Below are 27,284 nucleotides of genomic sequence, written 5' to 3' on the forward strand. Positions count from 1 at the left end.
CCCAAAAATGTTCAGGAGATGCTCTTCAGAGTTCATACTTCATATACAGACAATGGGAACCAATCACTGATTTCATATTTTAATTACTGATTCAGGATACACTTTGTATTCTTAAAAAAAAGTGAGATCACCCAAAATTCTTCTTTGAAATCCATAACTAGACTTTAAAACTTCTACTAAAAATGCCTTCCCATACAAGTATGTTACTATTTTAAAATAAATACTAGTTATGTGTTAGAATTCAAACAATGAAAGACCCCACACCAATTTCAAAATTACAAGGTCTGTTATATGTCTAAATGACCATGAGGGAAGATTTTAAACTCAGAATCTCTCTTGTACTTAAAGTTTTATCCTCTTGACAACAGGATGTTTAGGTTGTCACATTTCACAGTATATTTTTCCCTCCATAAATTTTTCCCTCTGCTGAACTTGCATTTTCTTTAAAGGGTTAACTAGTTTCTTCTAGTTAATGTCTATCCTAACACATATACATAAAACTAATTACTAAATTTATATAGTGATAACTTCTAATCTTTGTTAGAAGTATGGAAGAGATTGTTCAACAAAGGTCACTTAAAATATACCTATAATATATATATATACTTATTTTAAAACAAACATTTTTCTAATTCATTATAATGTTCTCAACAAATGTAGCAGGATAATTGTGCATAAAATATAAATGGTAAAACCATATCAGATTAACGATTCCAAAAAATCTAGTAATGCCTAATGTGTGGTAGCATTACTGGGAAGTTAATGTAACGGCCACAGAAGCCTGCCCAGTCGGCCAGCCAGGAGCTCTGGGGCCACCTGTGTCATCCAAAGCCATCTGAGTCCCTGCTGCAGTTTGGCAGTTGCTCCCCAAGTTTAAACACTCATGGGAACACTCCTGGATCCTGAGGCTGGCTAATACCTCCAGGACAGTGGAAGTCCTTTGGTTGGGAGGTGTTTTCAGGGCCAGTAGTAGGGTGAGGTTAGTGAGGCATCTATGACACAAAACTTCAGGAGGCACTCACTCTCAGGGTCCTGCAAGTCCTGTCTCAGTTTCCCAACATGGGGTTCCAATGGCCTTGCCTGTCCTCATCCTCCTGTCCATAGTCCCTCCTCCCAGAATAGGAACTTCACCAGCCCTCTCTCTTCAGCCCACCAGCCCTTATTTGAGAACCTGCTGGATGGAAAATGGGAGATAACTAATTATGTTCAATCCAAATTCAAAATCAGACTTTACGGGGTGGGGATACTTTTTCTATAATCCCTCCTCCTTCCCCTTAGAAATTTACACATTAGGCAGTGAGGCCAATGGTTTTCATTTCTTGAATGAAAGAACGTAACTGTAGAAAGCAGAGAAATAAGAAGAGTTTCTATCAGACTTGGGATTTCAGAAGGCACGTTTTCAAGGAAACGGAAAAGACTTGAGTGAATAACAGTGGATTTAGGTGGAAATGTGTGATGAGTAAAAAGTAAATTTTCTTCTCTATTCCCACCCTCCCATCTAGACTAGAGAAATGTTTTAAGAATGGAAAGACAAGATGAGGATTAAAAAGAAAGGAAAGAGCCCAGAAATACTGGTATATCCCAGAGAAAGAGGATGACTGATCAGCTTCTCAGGTTGGAAACAGGGAGATGGGAAAAACTGGCCAGGTGCACGGATATCATGAGATGGGGAACCTGTCACTCAATAACCAGATGAAGCCCTGGGAGAGGTGACTGACCATGAAGTTTCCCAAGTCACAGTGTGAGGGGAACATTAGAATGATTGCCACGTGTTCAAGAGGGACTTCAAAGTAGTAGAAAAGTGGAGGACAGGAAGAAGCCTGGTGAATGGGAATGAAGGACGACTCCACACCCCCTACGATGGTTATTAGTGGAAAAATGTCATGAAGAATCAGCTGGGCTCACCTCACCCACAACACCTGCCACCAAATCCCCAGGAAGTCAGATGTTATCCCAGAGTAATAAAGTGGGGGGTTTGGGGACAGAAGCAGGGAAAAAAGAATCCTGAAAGTGACAGTGACTAAGCTTCCACTCTTACAGAAGCTCAAAATAGAAAAGTTCAGTTATAGGAAAATAAAGGAGGTTATATTTCCTGCATGCCTGAGTTTCTAGTCTGATATTCGTATTCTCTACACAAACAATCTATTTTTCACCTCTGAAGAAGGCATTAAGTTGCAAACAGTCTTGGTTTTGGTTATTTTTTTACTTCAGAAACTCCTTCAGGCACTGAGTCTATTTTTGGAAGAAAACTACTGTTAGCAATCAGGAAACCAAGCTCAAGCTTGAGAAGTTGTTTTAAAATACGGTCTAGGAAGAGGCGAGGGTAGAGTGAACAGGGATTGCTTTCTCACAGTAAATCTGGTCAAAAGTTCACTTAACTTTGGAGCTTAAAAATGGGAATCCATATGGTGAATTTGATATGCACCAATATCGGGGCCTGCACCCTTTGTCAAGTTTAATGGAGCCCAGTAGCTGGGTTCCAAGCAAGAATGACTCCATCTTCCCTTTCTGAATGAGATTAATTGACTGATAACTTTATTCATTACATAGATTCCTTCCCTTAATAGTCAAGTAAATTTCTGAAGAAAAAATGGACCCAGAAGAGAAGGCAAACTGCAAGGATAATTTCCAAAGTACAAAAAGTAACCACAATTGGAAATCATGTGTTACAGGAAAAACACATTGACTTCTCCTTCCTTGTAGGAACACTCCCACTCTGCTCTTGTGGTTCTCCTCTCACCCCTCACAGTGCTTCTCAAGCTAAATTCTCATCTCTGCCTGCCCTTGCCATGCTGCTGTTCAGTGTCATGCTGAGCCACATGGAGCCTGAGGCAAAAGGAAAAAGGTGAATGCCCCTATGTACATTTTTATATTTTTTTTATCACGATTTATTGAGGCTTTGGGAACCCCCTTGCATTTTGCACCTGAGATCAGTGTCTCACTTGCCTTTCACTAACGCCTGTCCAAGGTCCAAAGGTCTAACCTGCACTCTCTTTCTACTCTATACACACTTCCTGAGAAACCCTACCCAAAGGCTTTTAGTTACCCATATATATTCTGATGATTTAAACTCTTCATCTCCAACCCTGACCCATTCACTGAGCTACAACTTTTTTTTTAAAGATTGGCACCTGAGCAAACATCTGTTGCCAATCTTCTTTTTTCTTTTTCCTTCTTCTCCCCAAAGCTCCCCAGTACATAGTGTATATTCTAGTTGTGGGTCCTTCTGATTGTGCTATGTGGGACACCGCCTCAGCATGGCGTGATGAGTGGTACCATGTCCACACCCAGAATCCAAACCAGCGAAACCCTGGGCCGCCAAAGCAGAGCACGCAAACCCAATCACTCAGCCACAGGGCTGGCCCCCGAGCTACAATTTTTATAACTAAACAGGATGTCCCACAGGTACAAGAAACTGAAAAGGTCCCAAACTAAATGCCCAATCTTTCACAATTTATCCTATAAACAACTAAATGCCCACATAAAGTCAACTCCAAAGTTTATCTATTTATTTTACCTTCTGTTAAGGACTGAATGTTGGTGTTCCCCCAAAATTCATATGCTGAAATCCTCATCCCCAATGTGATGGTATTAGTAGATAGGACCTTTGGGAGGTGATTAGGTCATGAGGGTGGAGCACTCATGAATAGGATTAGTAGTGTCCTTATAAAAGAGGCTCCAGTGAATTCCCTTCTGCCATGTGAGGACACAGCAAGAAGACAGCCAGCTATGAACCAGGTAGTGGGCCTTCACCAGATACTGAATCTGCCAGTGCCTTGATCTTAGACTTCCTAGCCTCCAGAACTGTGATAAATGTTTGTTGTTTAAGACATCCAATCTATAATATTTTTGTTTCAGAAGTCCAAACAAAGACATCTCATAAATATATTCAAGCTTATCCTCTCTCCTACATACCCACTGCCCCTGGTCTTCCTCATTTGTCTTTCAACCTTCTATACCAGTCCCAGTCCCTGCCTCCCACCTTCCTTGTTAAAACCATCTTCCACACTAAAAGTTAGACTGGTTCAGCTAAAAGCTAATCTGAATGACACACATCAATAATTAAAAGTCCTTGAGGGTTCTTCCTTTGAAAGAGTAGTATTATCATTTACCGACCTTTCTGTCTTTTTCATAAGAATGTGAGAACTTCTTAGCAACGCCTGTGTCATATTTATCTTTATTCCAGTGTGATAAGTGGCATAACACCTGGCCCATTGTAACACGCAATAAACGCAGAAACAAAATAGTACCTGAGATTGTGAAGCTCACACAGAGAAAAAATTGATTTATCAAAACCTATATATTACTTAGTCATTTTCACTGTCTACAAGGAAAAGAGTGAGTTATCTCTATCTAATTATTCAAAAATTTCTACTTTAAAAGCTCCAGTGCCAAATTGCATGTGTTCAACCTCTAGATCCACCATTTAGTTGTGGAACTTGGGACAGGTTTCTTAAGCTTCCCTGTGCCTCAGTTCCCTCATCTATGAATGGAGATAAAATATAGTACCTGCCTTATAGAGCGGTTCTCAGTCTTAAATGAGTTACTTCACAAAAAGCACTTAGAAATATAACCACAGTTAGCAAACTCTTAATACACCCTACGGTTTATTCTTATTTGTATTTTTTTACTATGAGTACCTACTATGTGCCATGTGTTTAGAACAAAGTAGTTAAAATTCTTAAAAACACGTCTAATAATTGGTTGTCTTTAATTGTATTTTCTTTTTATTTTCACCTAGGGTAAGTTTTGTGATTTGCAACATTTTCTGGTCTTCAAAAATTCCAATGGAAAATGAATGCAAAATATTTATGTAATTAGAACAGTTCAACATTTTTAAAAATTGCAAAAATAAACAGCAGTTATGGAACACCTGCTTAAAAGATACTGGAAATAACTGCTTCATGCTTCATTAATCAGTATAAACACATTTTCCAGTTTAAATCCATTACTGAATTCAGAATTTCCAATTAATCCCAGAATTGTAGTAAATTGCCAAGAGAAAAAATTCCTGGATAAAAAATTTCAAACTTGCCATTCTTAGGACACTTTTACAGGTCAAACATGCCTATTTTCTAAGAAGCCTATAATTCATTTATTAAAACCAAATTTATACATATTTTCAGATAATTTTAGACTTTTTATTTTGTAGATTTTATTCATCTTTGAGAAGCATCCAATACAGTGCCTGAAATACAGATGCTTCAAGGACAAAAGTGGAAAGAAGGAAGAAAGGCCGACAGGGAGAGAAGAGTATACGGCGGAGAGGGGATTATACAGTGGAGAGAGGCCTATACAGTGGCTCAAGAAAAACTTCTCTGAGTTGTTAAAAACCCCCAACCCACAACCATGATGCAGATATGCAAAGAGTGGTAAGTCAGTCATTACCTGAATTAAATTAAAACAGAAAATTGGAAAGCCAAAGCAAAATAGTTAGAAAATCAAACAAACATTTTTTTAAAAAACCTTTATATTTGGTGGTAAGGGAAGTGGTTGAAATGTACCTTTTTCACTGTCTTCAGAAATGATGTAACATTACTGGTCACAAATGTAACAGCCATTAAAATTCACAGTTTCCTTAACTTTGACATATCTGATTTCTTATAATCTTATTTGTCTTTTCTAAGGAGGCCAGCTGATATACTGGAAAGGACACACTGGATTCAGATGCCCAGAATTCTATACCTGACTGCAACAGTAAGTAATTTTAATGATCTTATGTAAATCATTTACCATATTCAGCATAGTCTTCCTCATCAATAAAACAAGGAAATAAATCTGAATTGTCCATTTGCGTCATGGTAAAAAGTTAAACACAAAATGCAAAAGTACTCTGGAATTTGTATAGTACAATATAAGAAAATACATAATCCTTATGCTGAGTATGTAAAGAATATGTTAAAGAAGGGTCATATTCATTCATGCATTCTTTCAACATACACTTAGTGAGAACCAACTGCTCTAGAAGCTATCTTCAGCATATGAAACAAAATGCATGATGAACAACACACAAAACCCCTGCCCTCCTGAACTTTATATTCTAGTGGAAAAAGACAGATAATAAATACATTAGCAAGTGAAAAACAGTATATCAGTGGGGCTGGCCCCGTGGCCGAGTGGTTAAGTTCGCGCGCTCCGCTGCAGGCGGCCCAGTTTTTCGTTGGTTCGAATCCTGGGCGCGGACATGACACTGCTCATCAAACCACGCTGAGGCGGCGTTCCACATACCACAACTAGAAGGACCCACAACCAAGAATATACAACTACGTACCAGCGGGGCTTTGGGGAGAAAAAGGAAAAAATAAAATCTTTAAAAAAAAATATTAAAAAAAAAACCAGTATATCAGTGTTGAGTGCTATCAAGAAAAATCAAGCAGAGAAGTCTAAGGAGAGCTATGTAGGGGTGCAGGTTAGAGTTTTAAATAGGGTGGCCAGAGAAGGGCTTGCTGAGGGCTAACTGTACAAAGAACACTGCCAACTCCAAGTAAGCTGGAAAACCACTGAAAGACTCTAAGCACAAGAATTTTAAAAGGATTACTTGGGTGTATTATTAAGAAGAGACTCTACGAGGAAAGGGCAGAAACATGGAAACCCACTTCAAGGCTACCGAAACAATTCAGATGACACATAATGGTGATGGCTTAGAAAGGTTGATAGTGGTAGAGGTGGTGAGAGGTAATCAGATTCTGGGTATGCATATCTGAAAGCAAAGTCAAAGGATTTTCTAATTAGTTATGGGAGGTGAGAGAAATACTCAAATTGTGGACTTTAATATTTTGCTGTAAATGAAAGAATGAATGGAGATGACTCCAGGAAGAACAGGTTTTGGAGGCAAGATCATAATTTGGATTTTCCACATTTAAGTCTGAGATGCCTATTAGACATCTAAGTGGTGGTATTCAGGAGGCACTTGGCTGTAGAGGTCTAGAATCGAAGAAAGTGCTCCAGACTAGAGATATAAATATAGGAGTCATCAGTCCATAGATGGCATTTAGAGTAAGGAGACAGAATGAGATCACCAATGAGACCACCTGGGCACTCTAATATTTAGGGGTGAGAAGATGAGGAATAACCAATAAAGAGGCCAAGAAGGAAAAGCCAATGAGGAAAAGAGAAATCCAAGGAGTCTGGTGTCCTGGAAGCCAAGTGGAAAATATATTTCAGGAAGGAGAGAGTGAGTGGCTGTACCGAGAGCTGCTGATATAGGCCAAGATTTGGCTCTGTTTAACAATTTAAAGTTCATTTTCCCTGAAAGCAAAATTTGAGACACGGATTCTGGTGCACGTGCTTTACGGAGTGAGCACTCTTCAGGAAAAACCAGTACTGTAGGGGTGAAGCAGGGTAGGAAGGAGGGAAATGCTGAGCAAGGATGCAGTGAATGGTACTGTCCAGTCTTAGCCAGAGCCAAATGCTCACATGAGTTGTCCCTACCTTGAGGCAAGTGGGCAGGCTTCTTTCAAGATATTGTATTTGTCTTTAATTTTTAGAAGTTTAATTATGATATGTCTTGCTGTGGATCTCTTTGGGTTTCACTTGGGTTTCTGAATTTTTTGTGTCTTGACAAATTTGGGAAGTTTTTAGCCATTATTTCTGTTTTGAGTATTTTTCAGCTCCACCTTCTTTTCTTTTCTTCTGGATGGAGGTGGAAGTCCTGCGGTCTCTCCAGTGACAGCACAGATTATAGATAAGGGAGTGGGCTGGCTTGGTTAGCTGCTGGCTAGTGGGAATGAAAGTCTTGACTCCCTACTCTTTCACCCAGTAGGGGTATTGGGCATCTCATTACCCCATCACAGAGCGGAAGTCTAGGCTCCCCACTCAGCCTTTACAAAATGCATAGGGATGGGGGTCCACAATTTTTTGTAGTGTATGGCTAGAGTAGAGCAGTTATTGTCTAAAAGTTTTCTGTCTTGCTAGGCTGTCACTTCCTGGTCTTTCAGCTAGAGAGAACAGATTTTTGTTGTGGCTTTTGTGTGTGTGTGTGTGTGCGCTGGTTGGCGTTTCTGGGTTTCCAATTTCTTCAGCTCCAAGGCTGGAATATATGATGAAAAAAGAAAACCCAGGGAACTCACCACATGTCAGTCTTCAGGTTCTGTGTCCTTCTCTCCATCTTTCAGAGTCCTCTTATGTTTGTCTTATATATAAGGTTTTTTAATTTAGATGAGTGATTATGAAACACAAGTATGAAAATTTACAAATTTTAAAAAATAAAAATCTTTTTTTTTAAGATTTTATTTTTTTCCTTTTTCTCCCCAAAGCCCCCCAGTACATAGTTGTATATTCTTTGTTGTGGGTCCTTCTAGTTGTGGCATGTGGGACGCTGCCTCAGCATGGCTTGATGAGCAGTGCCATGTTCGCGCCCAGGATTCGAACCAACAAAACACTGGGCCACCTGCAGCGGAGCGCGCGAACTTAACCACTCGGCCACGGGCCAGCCCCAAAAAATAAATATCTTTTGGTGAAAGCTTTATTCAATTCTTCATGCCAGCACCAAGACTATAATAATAAAAAGGAACCACATTCTTTAATTGCACTGAGGATAACTTTTAACCCTACCTTCTTATTTCCCCTTAGGGAATGAATCTCACTGCTCTTTGCTAATCCAAGTGTGTCACAAACAGTTTCAAAACGGTATACATCCAGAGAAATAAATATAATCTTATAAAATTATTTTAACATATATTGAAAGTTTTCATTTTATTTTTCTACTAATACTTGCTCTTTATAGACAACTTGAAATGTACAAAAGTGACAAGGAAACAAAGAATCACTATTAACATTTAGCTATATTTTCTTTTTTCTTTGTGGATATGTGTAAAGATGTGGTTATGGATAAGTACACATAATTATTCTTAAATATAGTGGTGTTTCAGGCATTTTCCAAGTAATATAGATTGTGAGTATATTTCTAGATTTTTAATTATTTCCAAAATAATTTTAATAGTTGCACAATTTACCACTGAATGAATATGCCCTAATTTACTTAAGCACAACCCAGTGGTTGGAATTCGGTGGATCTTTACTCTCATTTTTCTCTATGAAATAAATAATGTTGGGATAATCCTCTTTCTACTGAATTCTTTACGTACATTCCTAATTGTTTTCTTAGGATAGTTTACTAGAAGATGAATTACTGGGTGTAAGTGTTTGATAATTTAAAGGTATTACGATGGGCTGAACAGTGTCCTCTCAAAATTCCTATGTTGAAGTCCTAACCCCAGGACCTCAGAATATAATTATATTTGGAGACAGTCTTTAAAGAGGTAATTAAGTTAAAATGAGTTCTTAGGGTGGGCCCTAATCTAGTATGATGGGTATCATTATAAGAAGAAGAAATTTGGACATAGTCACACAGAGACATAAGACAATGTGAAGAAACAGAAACGACAGCCATCTAAAAGACAAGACAGAGGCCTCAGAAGAAACTGAGCCTACTGAGACCTCGATCTCAAACTCCTAGCCTCCAGAACTGTGGGAAAATAAATTTCTGTTCTTCAGGCCAACCAGCCTGTGGGCTTGGTTATGGCAGCCCCAGCAAACTAACACAGATGTTAATGAGTATTGTCGAAGACATCGTCAAATTGCTATTCTAGGAATTTGCACCAATGTATATTTAATGGAAGGAGCCCATCTCACTGCATCTTTGCGATTATAGAAAATATGATAAAATAAGACACTCAAGGATATCATTATGGAATAAAAATGCTAAATTTCCATAAAATAATAACAACAATCATAATAGAGAACCTCTCTTTCTAAGTAAAATTCTGACCATAAATAGTTTAATAATCTATAACTAAGACCTTAGAGAAGTCATCTAATTTATCTGGATCATAGTTTTTACACCTTTAAAATGAGAAATTTAGACTTGATAATCTTTAAAGGCTTTCTAAATTCAAAAATTACATGATTCTTTTTTCATTGCTCTTCAATTGTTCACATCATTATACAGGGTCATGCCTTATACTCAGTCTATTCCTTGATCTAATTTGGGCCACACTGATGTCCTTCCAGAGACCTCTACTAAAATTGTCATGGTATAATGCAAACCTCACAAAACTGGAGCAAGGAAAACTGAGTTCCAAATTCAGGTCTGCTACTAAGTGGCTGTGTGATCATCTCAAGTCAGATGGTTTCCCTGTATTTCTATTTCTTTTTTTCATTCAAAAAACTTGGCTGGGTGGTCAGTGACAGAAAAATAAAAAATCAGATAAACACATACACACATGCACACAAACCCTCAACTCCCATCCTCAAACAATTCATATGTAGGAAGGAACAATGAAGTACATAAAATAAACTAAAATCATTATGTTAGACACTATATACAAAGTACCAAAAAAGCTAATGTTAAATAAGCTAAAACTATTAATTGTCTCATTAATTAATTTGAGAAAATTAATTTGAGGCAATTCATTTTGAGAAATCAGAAAAAAAGGAAATTGCTTTCTAAATTTACAGATTTCTACCCCCTAAGATGGCATTTTAAATATTGCCTTCAAGGTTATACTAAATCCCCGTCTCCAATTTATGGCCTCCGAGTCTTAGCTCTGTAATCACCTCATAGGGCCAGTTAAATAAGGTTCTAGCAAACAGTAAACTCAGAGAAACAGTGTTTTGCTTCTGCACCTCACCTGGAAATATGAGATATTCACACTAAATATCTAATGTTCACATGTTCCCCCAAAGTGTATTTTCAAATAGTATGTATATACCAGCGTACCCTTCTTCAGCTGAAATATATCCATAATATGGAAACTGTTCTGTATCATTATGTCACTACATAAAACAAATCTAAGAGAAACTTCATAGATTTTTAAGAAAAATGTTGGCATCAAACCAAATGTATATGATTTTTAGGCATTGCAACAGATTTTTCAAAGCAGTAAAATTAAACACACTTTCAAGATTATTCAAATATAAAATATTTAAAATATAAAAAAATCACAGCTGTACTTTATGCATATTTAATTGTATTTCAAAGCATATGTAAAATCTTGTCTTACAATGTGTAGAATGAGATAATTTCCAGCGTGAAATCATGTATCAGTGGTACTTACAAAGCAGTTCTTATCAGGATTTCTTTTCCAATGTTTCTTGTCTAATTTCTTGGCCGAAGTGGAACGCAGAACTGCATGAGTTTGTGTTCGAGGATTTAAAGCCAGGATACTCTGAAAACAGTACAAACAATGTATAAACATAGGAAAATATGTGGGCATTTAAAAAAAAATCAAAATTTTATTTTAAGATTCCTTTACACAGCACTCCCACCCTGAAGAAAGGCTTAGCTAGGAGAGAAAATTCTCATGACAATGTGGCAGAAAAAGAAGATTACATGTGATCTAAACAAATTAGAAGAATGACTCAAAATTATCAAGATGGTGTCAAAAAAAAGTAAGTGAGAAATTCTATACTTGGTTTAAAAAGAGAGTCCAGTGTGGGAAAATCCTGATACAACAAACATTCATACAGATAAAGAAAGAAGGACCAAATTATTTTTAGAAAAAAACAAATAATTAAGAAAAACTCTTAAGGATATGAACTGACAAAAAGCTAAAAGTATGTCCAAAATGTGACCTGGCTCCTCAAACAGTTAGCTTACATTAACAGGGTTATACTGGGCAAAACAGGACTGGAGTAATTCCTCTTATATCTTCTACGAATTTGTCAGACAATTCTTGGTAAAAATTAATTCTTCAGGAAAAACAAAGTAAGAAACAGGAATACAACAACAAAACAATGAACCTTGACCAGAGAAAAGGAATCATGGTGGTAATTGCATCAGTTTACTCCAATTAACAATTTTTCCCAACATCTTTCAACAGCGTTAACGTGTTAAAAAACAATATGTAATAGCTGAAGAAAAAAACTGGAGAAAAGACTTAGAATGAGACAGAGGTTTTCAACAGTTGAAGAGCTTTCACATGGAAGAGGGATTTAACTTATTTTGTATTAGCAGAGAATGCACAACTGAGACTGTAAAAATTAACGGAGGAAGATTTGGATTCAGATATAAATACATAAGTGGTAGCTGAGACTGTGTTAGAAATCACACCAGCCAACTTCATTGCAGTCATTTAAAAGGACATTCATCTCAAACCTTCCTCTCCAAGAGGATTCCCCTGACTAACCTAGATCTGTCTTTTTGTTCTGGACCACACAAACATCTCTACCAGGACATAGCAGTCCATACAGTAACTGTAGCTTTATAAATCTTTCTTCCCTCCTGAAGCATAAATGCTTCGAGTTGAGAGATTAGAGATTCATTCTTTTAAACTTTGAGTCTCTAATATACAGCACCAACTAGGTAGCAGATGTTCATGTCTGTGAAATAAATGATTTCAAAATCGTGAATTTGGTTTTAATCCATACTGACCATATAAACTGGACTAAATCAATTATTCTTTTTTTTTTAAGATTGGCACCTGAGCTAACAACTGTTACCAATCTTCTTTTTTTTTTTCTGCTTTTTCTCCTCAAATCCCCCCAGTACATGGTTGTATATCTTAGTTGTGGGTCCTTCTAGTTGCAGCAAGCGGGACACCACCTCAGCGTGGCCTGAGGAGAGGTACCATGTCCGCGCCCAGGATCCAAACCAGCAAAACCCTGGGCCGCCGAAGTGGAGCAGGCAAACTTAACCACTCGGCCACGGAGCCAGCCCCTCATTTATTCTTTTGGATCTTTAGCTTCCTCACACGCAAAATGTGGCAACACTTGGATCAAAAGACTGCAGTAAACAATAAATGAAATGCATGATACAGCATGCTTTCTAAACTATAAACACCCTAACAATTAAAGTGCAGCAAAAACGAAATCCAGGGATATGTGTGACAGTAATTCTCTGCCCATGACTTGCTCATGCAGAGACTGGGTAAGATTTTCACAGAGACCCTGAGAATGAAATTCCTTCTAGACTTAACCAACTCTCAGATCAATTTCCAAATCTAGATACTATGAAAATTAATGGGTCATTTAATTTTCTTCATATATGAAAAAGACACTTTATTGGGCTTCACAAATAACTATCAAAAAGACCAAAATAAATGAATAGATAAAAGAAATTATAATACTTCTAGGCATACACCAAAAATGTTTCCCCTCAATTATTATAATTCTACAATAAACTTATCTAAAGTAATCATTTACTAAGTGATATCCTGGCTGATTTTATAAGAATATTTATTAAGGATAATATGATTCAAACTATAACAAATGATATTATAAGAATATTTATTAATGATAATACGATGTAGGGGCTGGCCCCGTGGCCGAGTGGTTAAGTTCACGCGCTCTGCTGCAAGCGGCCCAGTGTTTCGTTGGTTCGAATCCTGGGAGCAGACGTGGCACTGCTCATCAAACCACACTGAGGCAGCATCCCACATGCCACAACTAGAAGGACCCACAACGAAGAATATACAACTATGTACTGGGGGGGCTTTGGGGAGAAAAAGGAAAAATAAAATCTTTAAAAAAAAATGATAATACGATGTAAACCATAACAAATGACTCTTTAAGATAAATTTTACACAGTATTCTTAGATGAGAATAAGATCAGAAAAGAGGCACTTCATTCCAGATTTGATTTAAACCAGTAATAACAACGTTAAGAGTTTACAAATTGCTTTCACACACATTATCTAATCTAACTTACAAAAAGCTACTATTATCTCAATATTTTGGATGAGCAAATAAGGTCAGTGTGGTTAATCTCACAATTAATATGCAGAAGGAACTGAATTAGAACTCAGTTCTTCTGAATGTTGGGCTTATATTCAAATTCACCCAAAGATGTGGTCTATATTTTACTGCGAATTTGTGAGATATAACGTAGAAAAGAAAATCTTTTTAACCACATGTACAAACAATACTAAACAGTACCTGAGTAATTCAATAAACAATTAATTTCAAAGCCCTGTCTTATCCAAGCCTTTAAAAACATAACCACTAGGGGTCACTTCCAGAATGGTAGCTTGAGGGCCTCCGCAGATCAACAAACCCATCAAAACAAACATAATTGATAAAAATAACAAACCTTTAAAGTCTCCCGAATTTGTCTGAAAGTCAAATGAAGATACATTTATCCAGGAAAGATCGACTAAAACTTGTTAAGAACGGCAGGAGTCTACGGCATTTGAAGTACAACCTGTCTCTACCCTCCCCTCTCCCAGTTCAGCATGACAAAACTTCTTCACTTGAGTGCAGTGAAGAACATGGGGTCTCTGCCTCCTGCTTCTAGTTGAGGGCTGTGGTATCTCCCAAGGAGGGGAGAGCTGTCAGCGTTTATCATCCCCTTCCCCTCTCTACCTGCCATGCAGCAACTAAACTCCAGGAAAGTGCAGCTGAGAAGTCAGGAGCTCCTTTGCTCCACACAGACCCCACTCATAGAGCAGAGGCTCTGCCTCAGGAGCAGCAGACCTATAACACTGGGGACCTGATCACCCTCATCTCAGCTTGCTATGGTTTGGAGTTAGCATACCAGGAGAAACAAGCTGAGATCTGGGGCTACTGCCTACACCAGTGCCATGCTCTTATACAAAGCAGGGGTGTCACTTTGAGAGTAGCAGGCTATTGTCACCAGCCTAGCTCTGGAGCTGTGGTTCAGAGATTTTTCCTGGAGCAAGAGGCAGGCCATAAGAACAGACAGCTCTCCCCAAAGGAACTGACTTTATTTTAATTTGTATGAGGGGAAGCTCAAATTCTCAAAAACAATAAAGTTTGGTTTGGTTTTTTTTTGAGGAAGATGAGCCCTGAGCTAATATCTGCCGCCAATCCTCCTCTTTTGGCTGAGGAAGACTGGCCACAAGCTAACATCTGTGCCCATCTTCCTCTGCCTTACATATGGGACACCTGCCGCGGCATAACTTGATAAGTGGTGTGCAGGTCCACATCCAGGATCCGAACTGGCGAACCCCGGGCCACCAAAGCAGAGCTCTTGAACCCAACTGCTATGCCACCAGGCTGGCCCCTCAAAAACAATAAAGATTTTGATTGCAAACAATTAAGAGGAAGCTGGTAGCCTCATAAGAGCAATAAAACAAATTATAAGCCCAACAGTTCACCAGAGGGACCCAGAGAAAGAGATAGCTAAGAATAGCTCCCCTGGGGTCACAAAAAAACTCAAAAAGTCTCCCAGCAAAGAAGCCCAAATTTAATTGAATCACACTGTGGAGCGATTTATATTCCAGGGCATTGTCAAAAATAATAGAGAAATCAACCAGCAATCAGTAGAGACTAAGAGCTGGGTGGAACAGCAACACAGGCAGACAGTTTAACAGAGAAATCAGAGGACAAGGCATAGAGAGCTCCGCTAAAACCACTGTCATCCAGGGTTGTGCCCAATAACTGTGCACATAATAATTGTGTTATTATGCCCAAGCCTTCACCCTCTGAGAGTGCTATCAGAGGTTCACACTGTGGGCAAAACAGACTTTCCTTAAATAATTCATCAAGTCACTAAACAAATAAGCAAAGAACAACAAGCCCCCATTCCTGGAGGTGGGAGAGGGGTATTAGTATCCAGAATTGCTACACTATGCTATTTAAAATGTTCAGTTTTTAATTTTAAAAAATCGCAAGATATTCAAAGGAATAGGATTGTGTGATCCATACAAGAAAAAAGCAGACAACAGAAACTGTCTTTCTGAGGGCCCAGGTGTCAGATTTAACAAAAAGACCAAAGCAGCCATTGTGAGGAAGGTATGATGACAATATCTTGTCACATAGAGAATATTCATAGAGCAATATAAATTATTATAAAAAAGAACCAAATGGACATTCTGGAGCTGAAAACAACAATAACCGAATTGAAAAATTCACTAGAGGGGCTCAAAAGTAGATCTAAACCAGCAGAAGAATCAGCAAACTTAAAGAGATCGCAAGAAGCATTATGTAAGCAGAAAAACAGCGACAAAAAAGAATGAAAAAAAATTAACAGACCCTTGATATGAAGCACATCATCAAGGACACCAAAATATTGTAATGGGAATATCACAAGGTGAGGAGAGAAAGGAGGAAAAAAAATATATATGAAGAAATAATAGCTGAAAACTTCCCAAATTTGATTTTAAAAAAAAGAGACAGAAAAAATCTTAAACTATAAATCCAAGAAACTCAACAAATGTGAAGTAGGATAAATGCGAAGAGAAACACACATAGACACATTAGTAAAAATGCTAAAAGTCAACACCAAAGAGGAAATCTTGATAGCAAGAGAAAAATGACTCATCATTTGCAAGGAACTCCAATAAGTTTAACGGTTGACTTCTCATCAGGAATAATATATTTCGGAAAATAGTGGGATGAGATTTTCAAAGTACTAAAATAAAATAAAACGTCAACCAAGAATTCTATACCAAAGACAGAAGAACAATAAGGGGGCATAAGACTTGAACAACACTATCAACTAACTAGACCCAAGAAATATCTGTACAACACTCCACTCAACAACGGCAGAATGCACATTCTTCTTAAGTGAACACTCTCTAGGACAGACCATATGCTAGGGCATAAAACAAGCTTCAGTGAATTTTAAAAAAATTCATACAAAGTAGTTCTCCAACCACAATGGAATGGAATTAGATATCAAGAACAGAAAGAAATTTGGAAAATTCATAAACAACTTAGATAAACATAGTAAACATTATGCTGAGAGAAGTCAATTACAAAAGATCACATATTGTTTAATTCCATTTATATAAAACATCCAGAATAGGCAAACCTATAGAGACAGAAAGTAGATTGTGCTTGCCAGGGGTTGGGGGATTATAGGAAAATGGAGAGTAACTGCTAAAGGGTATACAGTTTCTTTTGAGGGTGTTGAAAATTGATTTGGTGATGGTGGCACAACTTTATGAATACACTAAAAACCTTTGAATTCTACACCTTATACAGGTGAATTGTGTGCTGTATAAATTATACCTCAATAAAGCTGTTACCAAAAAAAAAAATAACCACTGAATTCTACATTCAGTGGATTTTGCTATACACAGTAGTCACTCAAACATCACTAGGACTTCCTTTAACAGCCCAATATAAATAAAGATTATTTTTAGTAATTCCTATGTATGACACACATGATATTTCTTCAATCTATCAATTTAGATGTCTGTGTCTTCTGGACAATAAACACACAATAAAGCTATGAGTTTTATTCCTTATGATGAAATAATGCCAGAGCAATCCATTAACAAGAGCCAACGTTAGAAAATAGAAACCTCATTTTTACACATAAAAAAGGAAAACATTTTCTCCTTATGAAATAAATGCAGTTTTTTGTCTGTCTAGTTATTCAACCTTGAACCACTACTAATCTCATACATTAACTCAAACTGATAAATAAAAAGGTGACATTTTTTAAAAGTAGTTATTGTGGCCAACATTTAAAGCAAAATAACTAACGTGCAAGAAAGATGGGTGGATTTATTTTAGTTTTTACTTTCATGATCCATATTGTGATAAATGATTATGTTTATCTATGTCAGTGTAGTAATATAACTTTTAAGAATAAACATTGTGAATGCAATTTATTGGCTGCTTATCACAGTAACTTTTCTTTTACATAGCATAAGTAGAAAGTATAACATAACATGAAATATTGGGTTAACCTTTTGTGAAAAGGCAGTGAGTTGAATTCAATGGATCTTGGGTAAAAATAAATTAGATTGTGGAGAATGGTTACCAAGGATTTGACTTAATAATATCCCAAATGAAAAGTGATATAAAATAAAAATACAGGACATGAGTGGCTGAGAGCTGTTAAAAACAATTTTCCAAAGCAAGACTTTTTAAAACTGAAAGTCAATATCATCAATAAGCAGCTGGTGGAACAATATAGGAGAGTTCTAAATTGCATTCCTCCTAAGAAATGACCAATGCCAGATCCTAACAGGGTCATGGGGTCCCCTCTCTGGATAAATTGAGCACTTTAAGAGGCCTCTTAACCCTTTCAGATATAAGGTATGTTACTTATAGAGGGAGATTTTCTCCCATGCAAAGAACTTGCCTTTTGGCTTTCCCAATCATTTGCAGTAACAGAATAAAAATGTACTGGTGATTCCAGAGACAGAAAAAAGTTTCACTGCACTAATTTTATTCGGTTTAAGAAATGACAGAATATGATCCAAAGACAGATTTACATATGAGGTCAAATCAGGGTTATATGTTATCCCACTATTTTGGGGAGCAGTCAGAATGCCTCAAAATACAAACTAGAATTCTGCATCTGAGGAGAGTCTTTCTGTGTTACCAAAGAGAGGACAAAGAGGAGCCCATACTGACTACAATCACAAGCCATCACTTCACAAATAAAAGCATTAAGTCTTAGCCCAAAAATACTGGACTGCAGTATTATTGAGAGCTTGCATTCCAATTGCAGGAAGCCATTTGGCCAACATCTCCTCTTTCTAAAAACATGGCTTTGTTTTTTATCACAATATTGATTATCCAAATATAACATACCATTAAGCTTCCTTCACTCTTTGCATTTTAAATTATAAACAAATATTTCCTCTTCAATACTGGTCATTACTTACTATAATTCTTAGTTGTTAACATGATATGTATCTATACTGACCTTTTAGATTTACAGGCTGAACTTGATGAATTATATTTTGTCTGATTTAAATTATGCTTAAATTTTGTCTTTGATGGCTTATGCTGAGTCCTCTATAAGTTGTTTCCTACCTTCCATTGCATTAGGTTAAAAAAAAAACAGTAAAAACCATGCTTTTCTCATTTTTTCATAATTGGGCATAAATACCTTGATTTTGATAAAACATTGTATTGTGCTGCCATCTTTTTCCTCAATAAATATTCTCAGCTAAACAGAAAAACTCATTGATTGATGCATTTGATCAGTATTTGTTGTTTCATCCAGGCAATAATCTAACAAATGTTGATCGATGGAGAACTGAAATTTTCAGTATCTACTCAATTAACAATCTTGCATATAAGCCCCATCTCAGCCAATTATCCCACCCTTTCTGGTATCTATCCTTTATAGGGTGAATTTAAGAAAGTATCTTAGGAATTTACAAAGGTGACTTGGTTCTTGGATAAGCTCAGAACCGATACAGTCAGTCATCTGCTGGGTTAGGAGCAGAAGATGAGAGAACGCAGCTTCATTTTGCATCCTATGCCCACACTTAAGATACATATATATAACCTTTAGATCTGAAAACCTTAGAAATCCATGGTAATCAGTCCTGGACAAGGACTCTCAGATTTTTCCTTTTTTTTTTTTTGAATGCACTTCCATTCTCTGTCCAGGCTCAGACTTCTTTTCCTTTAGGCTAGACAACCTTCCCAAGTAAATTATCTCCTACTTTTTTCATTTTACTAGCTCTAAAAAAAGGCCAATTTTCCCTTTATGCACAATGGCTGACTCATTGTAATTAATAAACAATTGATGAAGGAAGGAATCTCTGACAGTCCTAAATCTTACAACTTTCATTTTATTAAGCATTCACTAAGCAATACGCATGGTGTTTGAGGTCAAATTTGGGCTTAGATCTTAACTCTATTTTTGTTAGTTATTTACATTCTCAATCCCTCTATTTCTTCAACTATAAAATGGCAATTAGTAATAGTACCTACCTCATAGGACTATTTTGAGAAATAAATCATATGATACATAAAACTGCCTAGAATGGTACACACAGTAAGTGTTTACTATATGTTATCCATCAGTGCCAGAATTAGATTTTAGACTCCATTTAACCAATGCATATTCATGTTCTTATATGGCCAATTCTGAATATATACATGGGCATGATTTTTTTAAAGTACAGGAATATAGAAAAAGATGAAGGCAACAAGTGAAAAGATAACTATAAATAAGATAGTAAGAAAAAAGAGATGTATCTCAGGTGAAACCAAATCATTGGTCCCTGAAGTTATCTTTGCCCTAAGCCTGCAATTTCAAAGGCAGACTGCCTGAAAATTCAATATGCTTTTCACAAATTAAAATGGAAGTGTAGAAGGGTCATGAAATTCAAATACAGATTTTTAAAATCCACTACATATATACAGCAATGTAGATATCATTTTATAATACACACAACTGTATGTATCTCATGGACCTTTGGTCCCAACATGTTTAGGTGAATTCACATTACATTTCCCTCCAGAGAAAGGTCAGAACAAAAGTGATCAATTTATAAAACATCAAAAAAACTCATCAACTTGAAATGAATGAACCCCTTCAGAATGCTAGTGCTATTGCCTGGGAAATTTGATTCACTTCTATTGAACAAATAGTTACAAACAAAATAGTTTACATATCTTAAAACGTCACATTCATCATGTCACTCTCTTATTCAACAAGCAAAGGTCTGCCACATGAAATTCTTGTCTGGCTTTGCAGGTCCAGTTTGTGACTCTCCTTCACTTCTAGAATACACACCACACACCAGGCACCTAAGTGCTCTCTAATTGAAAAAACGTCTTTTTATTGTCTTTCAGAAAAGATTGAGAACTCAACCACAGGAAGCATAACTTATACATCTGATATTAATCTCACAGGTCTTAATAGAGAACAGAGCATGCCAAAGGTAGTGACTGATTCTGACTTAGACATTGTATTAATCAGCTCTGGCTGCTATAAAAGAATCTCATAAATACTGTGTGGCTTAAGCAACAGACATTTCTTTCTCACAGCTCAGGAGGATGGACAATCCAAGATGAAGATGCAGGCCTATTCGGTTACTGGTCAGAGATCACTTCCTGGCCGGCCGACAGCCACCTATTCACTGTCCTCACAGGCAGAGAAACAGAGAACTCTCTGGTATCTCGTCTTACAAAGGCACTAATTCCATTAGGAGGGGCCCACCCTCAAGACCTCACCTAACCCTAATTACCTCCCAAAGGCCCCATCTCCGAAAACTATCACATTGAGAGCTAGAGCTTCAACACGTGAAATTTAAGGGAGACACAAACATTCAGTCCATAATAGTCCTGGAAAGGATTCTTCTATCTGTGGAACCACGCAAACGCTGTTAACACTGGGGCATTAACTCAAAAGATAGCTGTTTATCTTAAGATTGCAAATCATATCTCATTGAGTCTACACTTTTATCAAGAAGAAACTTCAGAATAAACAAAAATTAATTTTGAAAAGTAAAAACAATATTAACAAAGAAAGCAATACTAGCCATTAATTATACATCTTCCTTTAACCTTTAAACTTTTGAATAGCAAAGCATGAATGACATATATACAAATTTATGTACTATTCATAAACTTTCATTACAAATACTGAAAACAAAGTGTCACACGCGAGCACTTATAAAGTGATACCAAAAATATAAAAAAGAGGGGGCTGACTTGGTGGTATAGTGGTTAAGTTCATGCGCTCCACTTCAGCAGACCAGGGTTCACAGGTCTGGATCCTGCGTGGGAACCTACACACTGCTCATCAAGCCATGCTGTGAAGGTGTCCCACATATGGAATAGAGGAAGAGTGGCACAGATGTTAGCTCAGCAACAATCTTCCTTAAGCAAAAAGAGGAAGATTGTCAACAGATGTTAGCTCAGGACCAATCTGCTTCACCCAAAAAAAAAAAAAAATTATATGTATAAAAGATAAGAACCTGTACTACAGCTATTTTATTTAAAAATTTCACTACTTTAATTATAAATTGTTTTTTACTTAATATAATATTGAAAAGCATTCATGTATTATTTATTTAAATGAAAACTAATATTTAGATAAGGAATAACTCTGAAAATCCATGCTATGATAGTATCTTGTGTTTGCAAGAGTTGAATATATATATGAATCTATATACAGAAAACCAAGATAAAATCATGAAGGAAAAGAACTGATGAGGATTATTAAATAACCGAAAAAATTCACCAGTTCACTGGGTAATTAAGAAAATTCACACATCCCACAACTAGAAGGACCTGCAACTAAGATATACAACTGTGTACAGGGGGGGTTGGGGAGATAAAGCAGAAAAAGAAAAAAAAAAAGGATAAGAAAAGAAAATTCATATCCTATAATTTATACTTTTGAGCAAGTAACATAACTTTCAGGTTCACAAAATAAATGAAGGATAGACTAGTTGCCCTTCATGTATATGATTAACAGCTCAAAGGAAACATACATGGGCCAGCAAGTGATTTATATTAGAAATAAGAACTAAAATAACACTCAAAAAAACAACCTATCAATTTTGGATTTTATTAATATGAAGGATTATCATAAGATACTTTTCCTTTTCAGAAGCATAAGAGTGAGGCAAGGAGTATGTGGTAAGTTGGGAGTTGGACTATTTAAAATCAAGAAAATGCAACCTTTGAAACATTTGTTATTATTATGCTATGAGCCTTAGTTTAACTCTCAATTTTTCTCACTTTTATGCAGTATTCAATTCTGTTGATTTGCTCTTCTAACCAGAAACTCACCTGCTTTTGTTTCCCCGACATCATGGCATTAAAACCTTTCTTTTCACTACCTTTACTCTTGTGCCTTTCATTTCCTCTCTTGACCACAATGATGGGTTCGTGGACCTTTAGGGCCTGCTCCTCCACTAATGATTACTTTTGTGTAGCTAAGTTTTATTTCTCTATTCCAAACCCTGAGATTTCTTCCTTGATCTACAGTCATCCACCTCACTGAACACCAAATAACCTACTTACGTGTTCCATCATTATCTCAATTTCTTCACATCAAAAACAATGCATTGTCTTTTTCTCCCCAACTTTTTAGCTCCACTTGACTTGTATCAATAACACAGTAGTCCCTCCTATCTGTGAAGGGGTATGTTCCAAGACCCCTAGTGGATGCTGAAACCACAGATAATACTGAACTCTAAACATACTGTTTTTTCCTATGCATACATAATGATGATAAAGTTTAATCTATAAATTAGGCACAGTAAGAGATAAAAAACAATAACTAATAATAAAATAGAACAATTATAACAATATACTGTAATAAAAGTTATGTAAATATGGTTTCTGTCTCAAAATGTCTTATTGTACTGTAGTCAATCTTCTTGTGATGATGTAAGATGATACACTGCCTACGTGATGAGATGAAGTGAGGTGAATGATGCAGGCATTGTGACGTAGCATCTCAAGTGAGACAGAGCAGGATGGTGAGAGATTTCATCATGCTACTCAGAGTGGACACATAAGTAAAAATTTATGAATTATTTCTAGAATTTTCCACTTAATATTTTTGGACCACAGTTGACTGAGGGTAACTGAAACCGGAGAAAGTGGAACCATGGATAAGGGGGGACTACTGTACGACCACTTCTCCAGTAAAACGGACTTCATATTGTTGTCAATCTGTAACTACCACTTCTTTTGTTCTTTAAACCCACACAATGCTAGTCGATGTTAGTCACATCTGGCCTGTCCTTTGTATTTCCTGTTTCTCCAATCTATTGCAGATGCTTACTGCAGTATGTTTGGATCACAATATGAGTACTCTCCTAATTAAACTATTCATCTCTTCCGTACTTTCTCTCTTTCTTATTTGACGGACATACCCCATACACACTTACAAATGCATGTGCACACACACATACATACACACACATAAAGCTTAAATGGCTTCCCATTACATACATAATACCAATAAAAACTATCACCTTCCTATTCGATCTAGTACCCATCTAACACTCCAACCTACCCTCACCTCACCTATTTGTTGTCTATTGAGTCTATGTACAATCCTATGTCCATAACTCTGCTCACACCACTCCCTACATCAAGGATGCAGCCACTTTATGTTAGTTTAAATGCTAACTTTTCTTTAAGTTCTAACTAAGAACCATTTCCTCCAAAAATTAAGAAAAACCATCCCTCTCTTCATTTAGATTGTACCCATGAACTTCTAGAGAACCTACTGCCATTGCCATTCATTCGACACATAGGATACGATATCAAGTAATTATTAATAGATAGGCCCTGTCCCATCAAACTGGTCAGTAAAACACTCAAAATCAATGATACACTTTATTTATCCTTCTGTCTCCAAACCGAGTATAATATTTCATTATGAAAGCATGAAGTAAAAATATGCAACAAAAAAAAAAAATCCCCAAATTGTTACTGGGAAAAATTCCTTAGCAAAACAGTCTCAAAAAGCAGAAAGAAACTTCCCTTGGAGAGTAGGACTTTAATGCTGGCAAAACAAACAGAATTCTGTTTTCTTCTTAGTGTTCATTCTACTGCAGAAGACAAAGAGAACACCATTCAGTACTTGTCAGCAGTTACAAAGATTTTAAGCCATATAATCACTAACTGCTCCAAAATGGGAGGTCAATGTTTCCCCACTTTCATTCGAAGGTTTAATCATGCAACTCACTTGCGGAAATGGCAGTGAAACATTTTGAACTGAAACTTGCAATGTGTGGTAATATTACTTCAGGAACAAGTTCTGACAGGAAAACAAATGAATCACTTCTTGCTATCCCCTCTTAAAATGTTCTATGGCCAAATTTTTGGATTTTATTACACAACACAGACACCTCCAATACACAAAAGACATGGTTCCTATAACAAAGAAAGCTGCTTTTGTTATCCTTCCTCCTTACTGGAAGAAGCAGGCATGAAAAAATAAAAATAAAGTTGTTTAAGCATGTTCATAGAATCATGCTCAGCGCTGTGTGAACCCAGAAAGTGAGTCTTGGAAAGGCTAGATTTGAAGGATGTGTATTTTTTTTACAGTATTTGTTTTAGTCTTTAAAATAAAAAGGAGATCATTTAAGAAATCTCTCTGAAGAGGAAGTATGGTTTGTTATTTATAAAAATAAGAAGCTGGAAAACACCTGGCAAGAAGAGAAAAGTTAAACTTTGGTCAGTCTACAGTGGAGTAATATACACAGCTATTAAAAATTATGTTTAAAAGGACATTTACTGATATGGAGAAATACTCTTGGTATCATGGAAAGTTTTTAAAAGGAGAACAAATTAAATCTATATCTGAAATAAGATCAGTTCTATAAGAAAGATATAATTTTGTATATTAAATAAATATTTTTAAATATAAAAAAATCCATGTATATAATTACTATTTAAGGCACTTTTGTTCTCTTAATTAATAAGTGATATCTTGTATTTTTAATTAACGCTCCTTATTTGAGTGCCTACAGAGAATGGTCTCCATTTAAAAAGTAGTATTAGCTAGTGGAAAATATGAGGAATGAAGTCAGATCAAGATATCTTAATTCTTTTCTCTTTTTTTTTTTTTTGTGAGGAATATTACCCCTGAGCTGAAATCTGTTGCCAATCTTCCTCTTTTTGCTTGAGGGAGATGGTCCCAGAGCTAACATCTGTGCCAGTCTTCCTCTACTTTGTATATGGGACACTGCCACAGCATGGCTTGATAAGCAGTGTATAGGTCCATTCCCAGGATCCAAACCTGTGAACCTTGGGCCGCGGAAGCAGAGGGTGAGAAGTTAACCACTACACCACCAGGCCAGCCCCAAGATATCTCAATTGTTTAACAAGATCTAGCAATTCCAACTTGGGGCATAAATATCTCACTTTAAATAATTTAAAATTAAAACTAAAGCGAGATATAAAGAAATGATGCCTCTTTTACTAATCTTCAGTTGTAATTAAATACTACATAACCTATACTGGTTTCCTTCCAGGGACGAATAAAATTAACTCTTTGTATCTTTTTTGGGTCTCTAGGATTTACTATATTCAAGTTGGAATGGACTTTAGATATTAACATTTGATTTCCCAACCTAGGGAATGGGAATTCTATTCCAGGAATTCATTCAGGAATCCTATTCCAAACATTTATTGAACTGTATCAATCAAATATATGACAAAGGCTTAGTCTCTTTAATATATAAGGCTCACACAAATTAATAAGAAAACAAGCAAATGCTATTAGATAAATAGGAGAAAGGCATGAACACTTCACAGACAGATGCATGCATATTTCCAATTTAAGAAGGACAAAAAGAAAGAGAAATGTTCAGCCACCCACTGGGTCTTCATTGCAATTAAGTTTCTGCTCCTACCACCACTGGAAACGCTCTTGCCAAGTCTCTGATGATGAACTCATTGCCCATTACTTCTCTTTGGGTTACTGTTGTCATATATTTTACTTTTTCCCCCCATATTTAGTGCCTTTTTTTTCTTTTCAAGTAATTTTTTATAGTAGCTTTATTGAGATATAATTCATTTACCAATTTACCTATTAAAAGTGTATAATTCAATAGCTTTTAGTATATTCACAGAGTTGTGCAACTATTATCATAATCAATTTTAGAATGTTTCATCAACCCCCCACCCCAAAAAAACTCACTAGCAGTAACTTCCAATTTCCCCCAAACTCCCAGCTTTAGGCATCATTAAGCTACTTTCTGATTCTATGGATTTGTCCGTTTCTTTTTCCCATCTTTACTGAGGTATAATTGACAAAGAAAAATTGTATATATTTAAAGTATATGATGTTTTAACATACATACGCATCATGAAATGATTACCATAATCAAGCTAATTAAAATATACATCACCTCACAGAGTTTCCTTTTTTATTTTTGTGGGGAGAACATTTCAGATCTATTGTCAGCTAATTTCAAGTATACAGTACAGTACTATTAACTATAGTCACAATGCTGTACATATTAGATCTCTATAACTTATTCATCTCGCGTAACTGAAATTTTGTACCCTTTGACCATATCTCCCCATTTCCTTGATTCCCCAACACCTGGAAACCATCAGTCTACTCTCTGCTTTTAGGAGTTTGACTTTTTCAAATTTGACTTATAACAAAGATCAAATAGTATTTCTTTCTCTGTGCCTGGCTTATTTCACTTAGCATAATGTCCTCCAGATTTATCCATGTTGTCACAAATGACAGCCTTTCCTTCTTTTTATGGTTAAATAATATTCCACTGCATACATATATATACCACACTTTCTTTATCCACTCATCCATCGATGGACACTTGAGTAGTTGCTATATCTTGGCTACTGTCAACAATGCTGCAGTGAACATGAGGGTGCAGTTATCTCTTCAGATACTGATTTCTATCTTTTGGATATCTACCCAGAAGTGAGATTGCTGGATCATATGGGAATTCTATTGTTAATTTTTTAAGGAACCTCCATATACTTTTCCATAATGGCTGTACCAATTTGTCTTCCCATCAACAGTGCACAAGGGTTCCCTTTTCTCCGTATCTTCACTAGCACTTGTTATCTGTTGTCTTTTTGAAAACAGCCATTCTAACAGGTGTGAGGTGATATCTCACTGTGGTTTTCATTTTCATTTCACTGATGATTAGAGACGTTGAGCACCTTTT

The 27,284-nt window shown here is 36.4% G+C and overlaps 1 protein-coding gene across 1 annotated transcript in view; it reads right to left on the reverse strand.

The window, feature by feature from the left end:
• The window catches only part of DPYD (dihydropyrimidine dehydrogenase), a 764,091-nt gene that overhangs the window by 714,200 nt on the left and 22,607 nt on the right, over positions 1–27,284 (reverse strand). Inside the window, exon 2 of the mRNA XM_046645669.1 lies at positions 11,058–11,168. Coding sequence (XP_046501625.1) covers positions 11,058–11,168 — 111 coding nt within the window. The remainder of the gene's footprint in view (positions 1–11,057; positions 11,169–27,284) is intronic.

This window comes from Equus quagga, chromosome 18 (genome assembly GCF_021613505.1).
Source record: "Equus quagga isolate Etosha38 chromosome 18, UCLA_HA_Equagga_1.0, whole genome shotgun sequence".
Classification (NCBI taxonomy): Eukaryota; Metazoa; Chordata; class Mammalia; order Perissodactyla; family Equidae; genus Equus; species Equus quagga.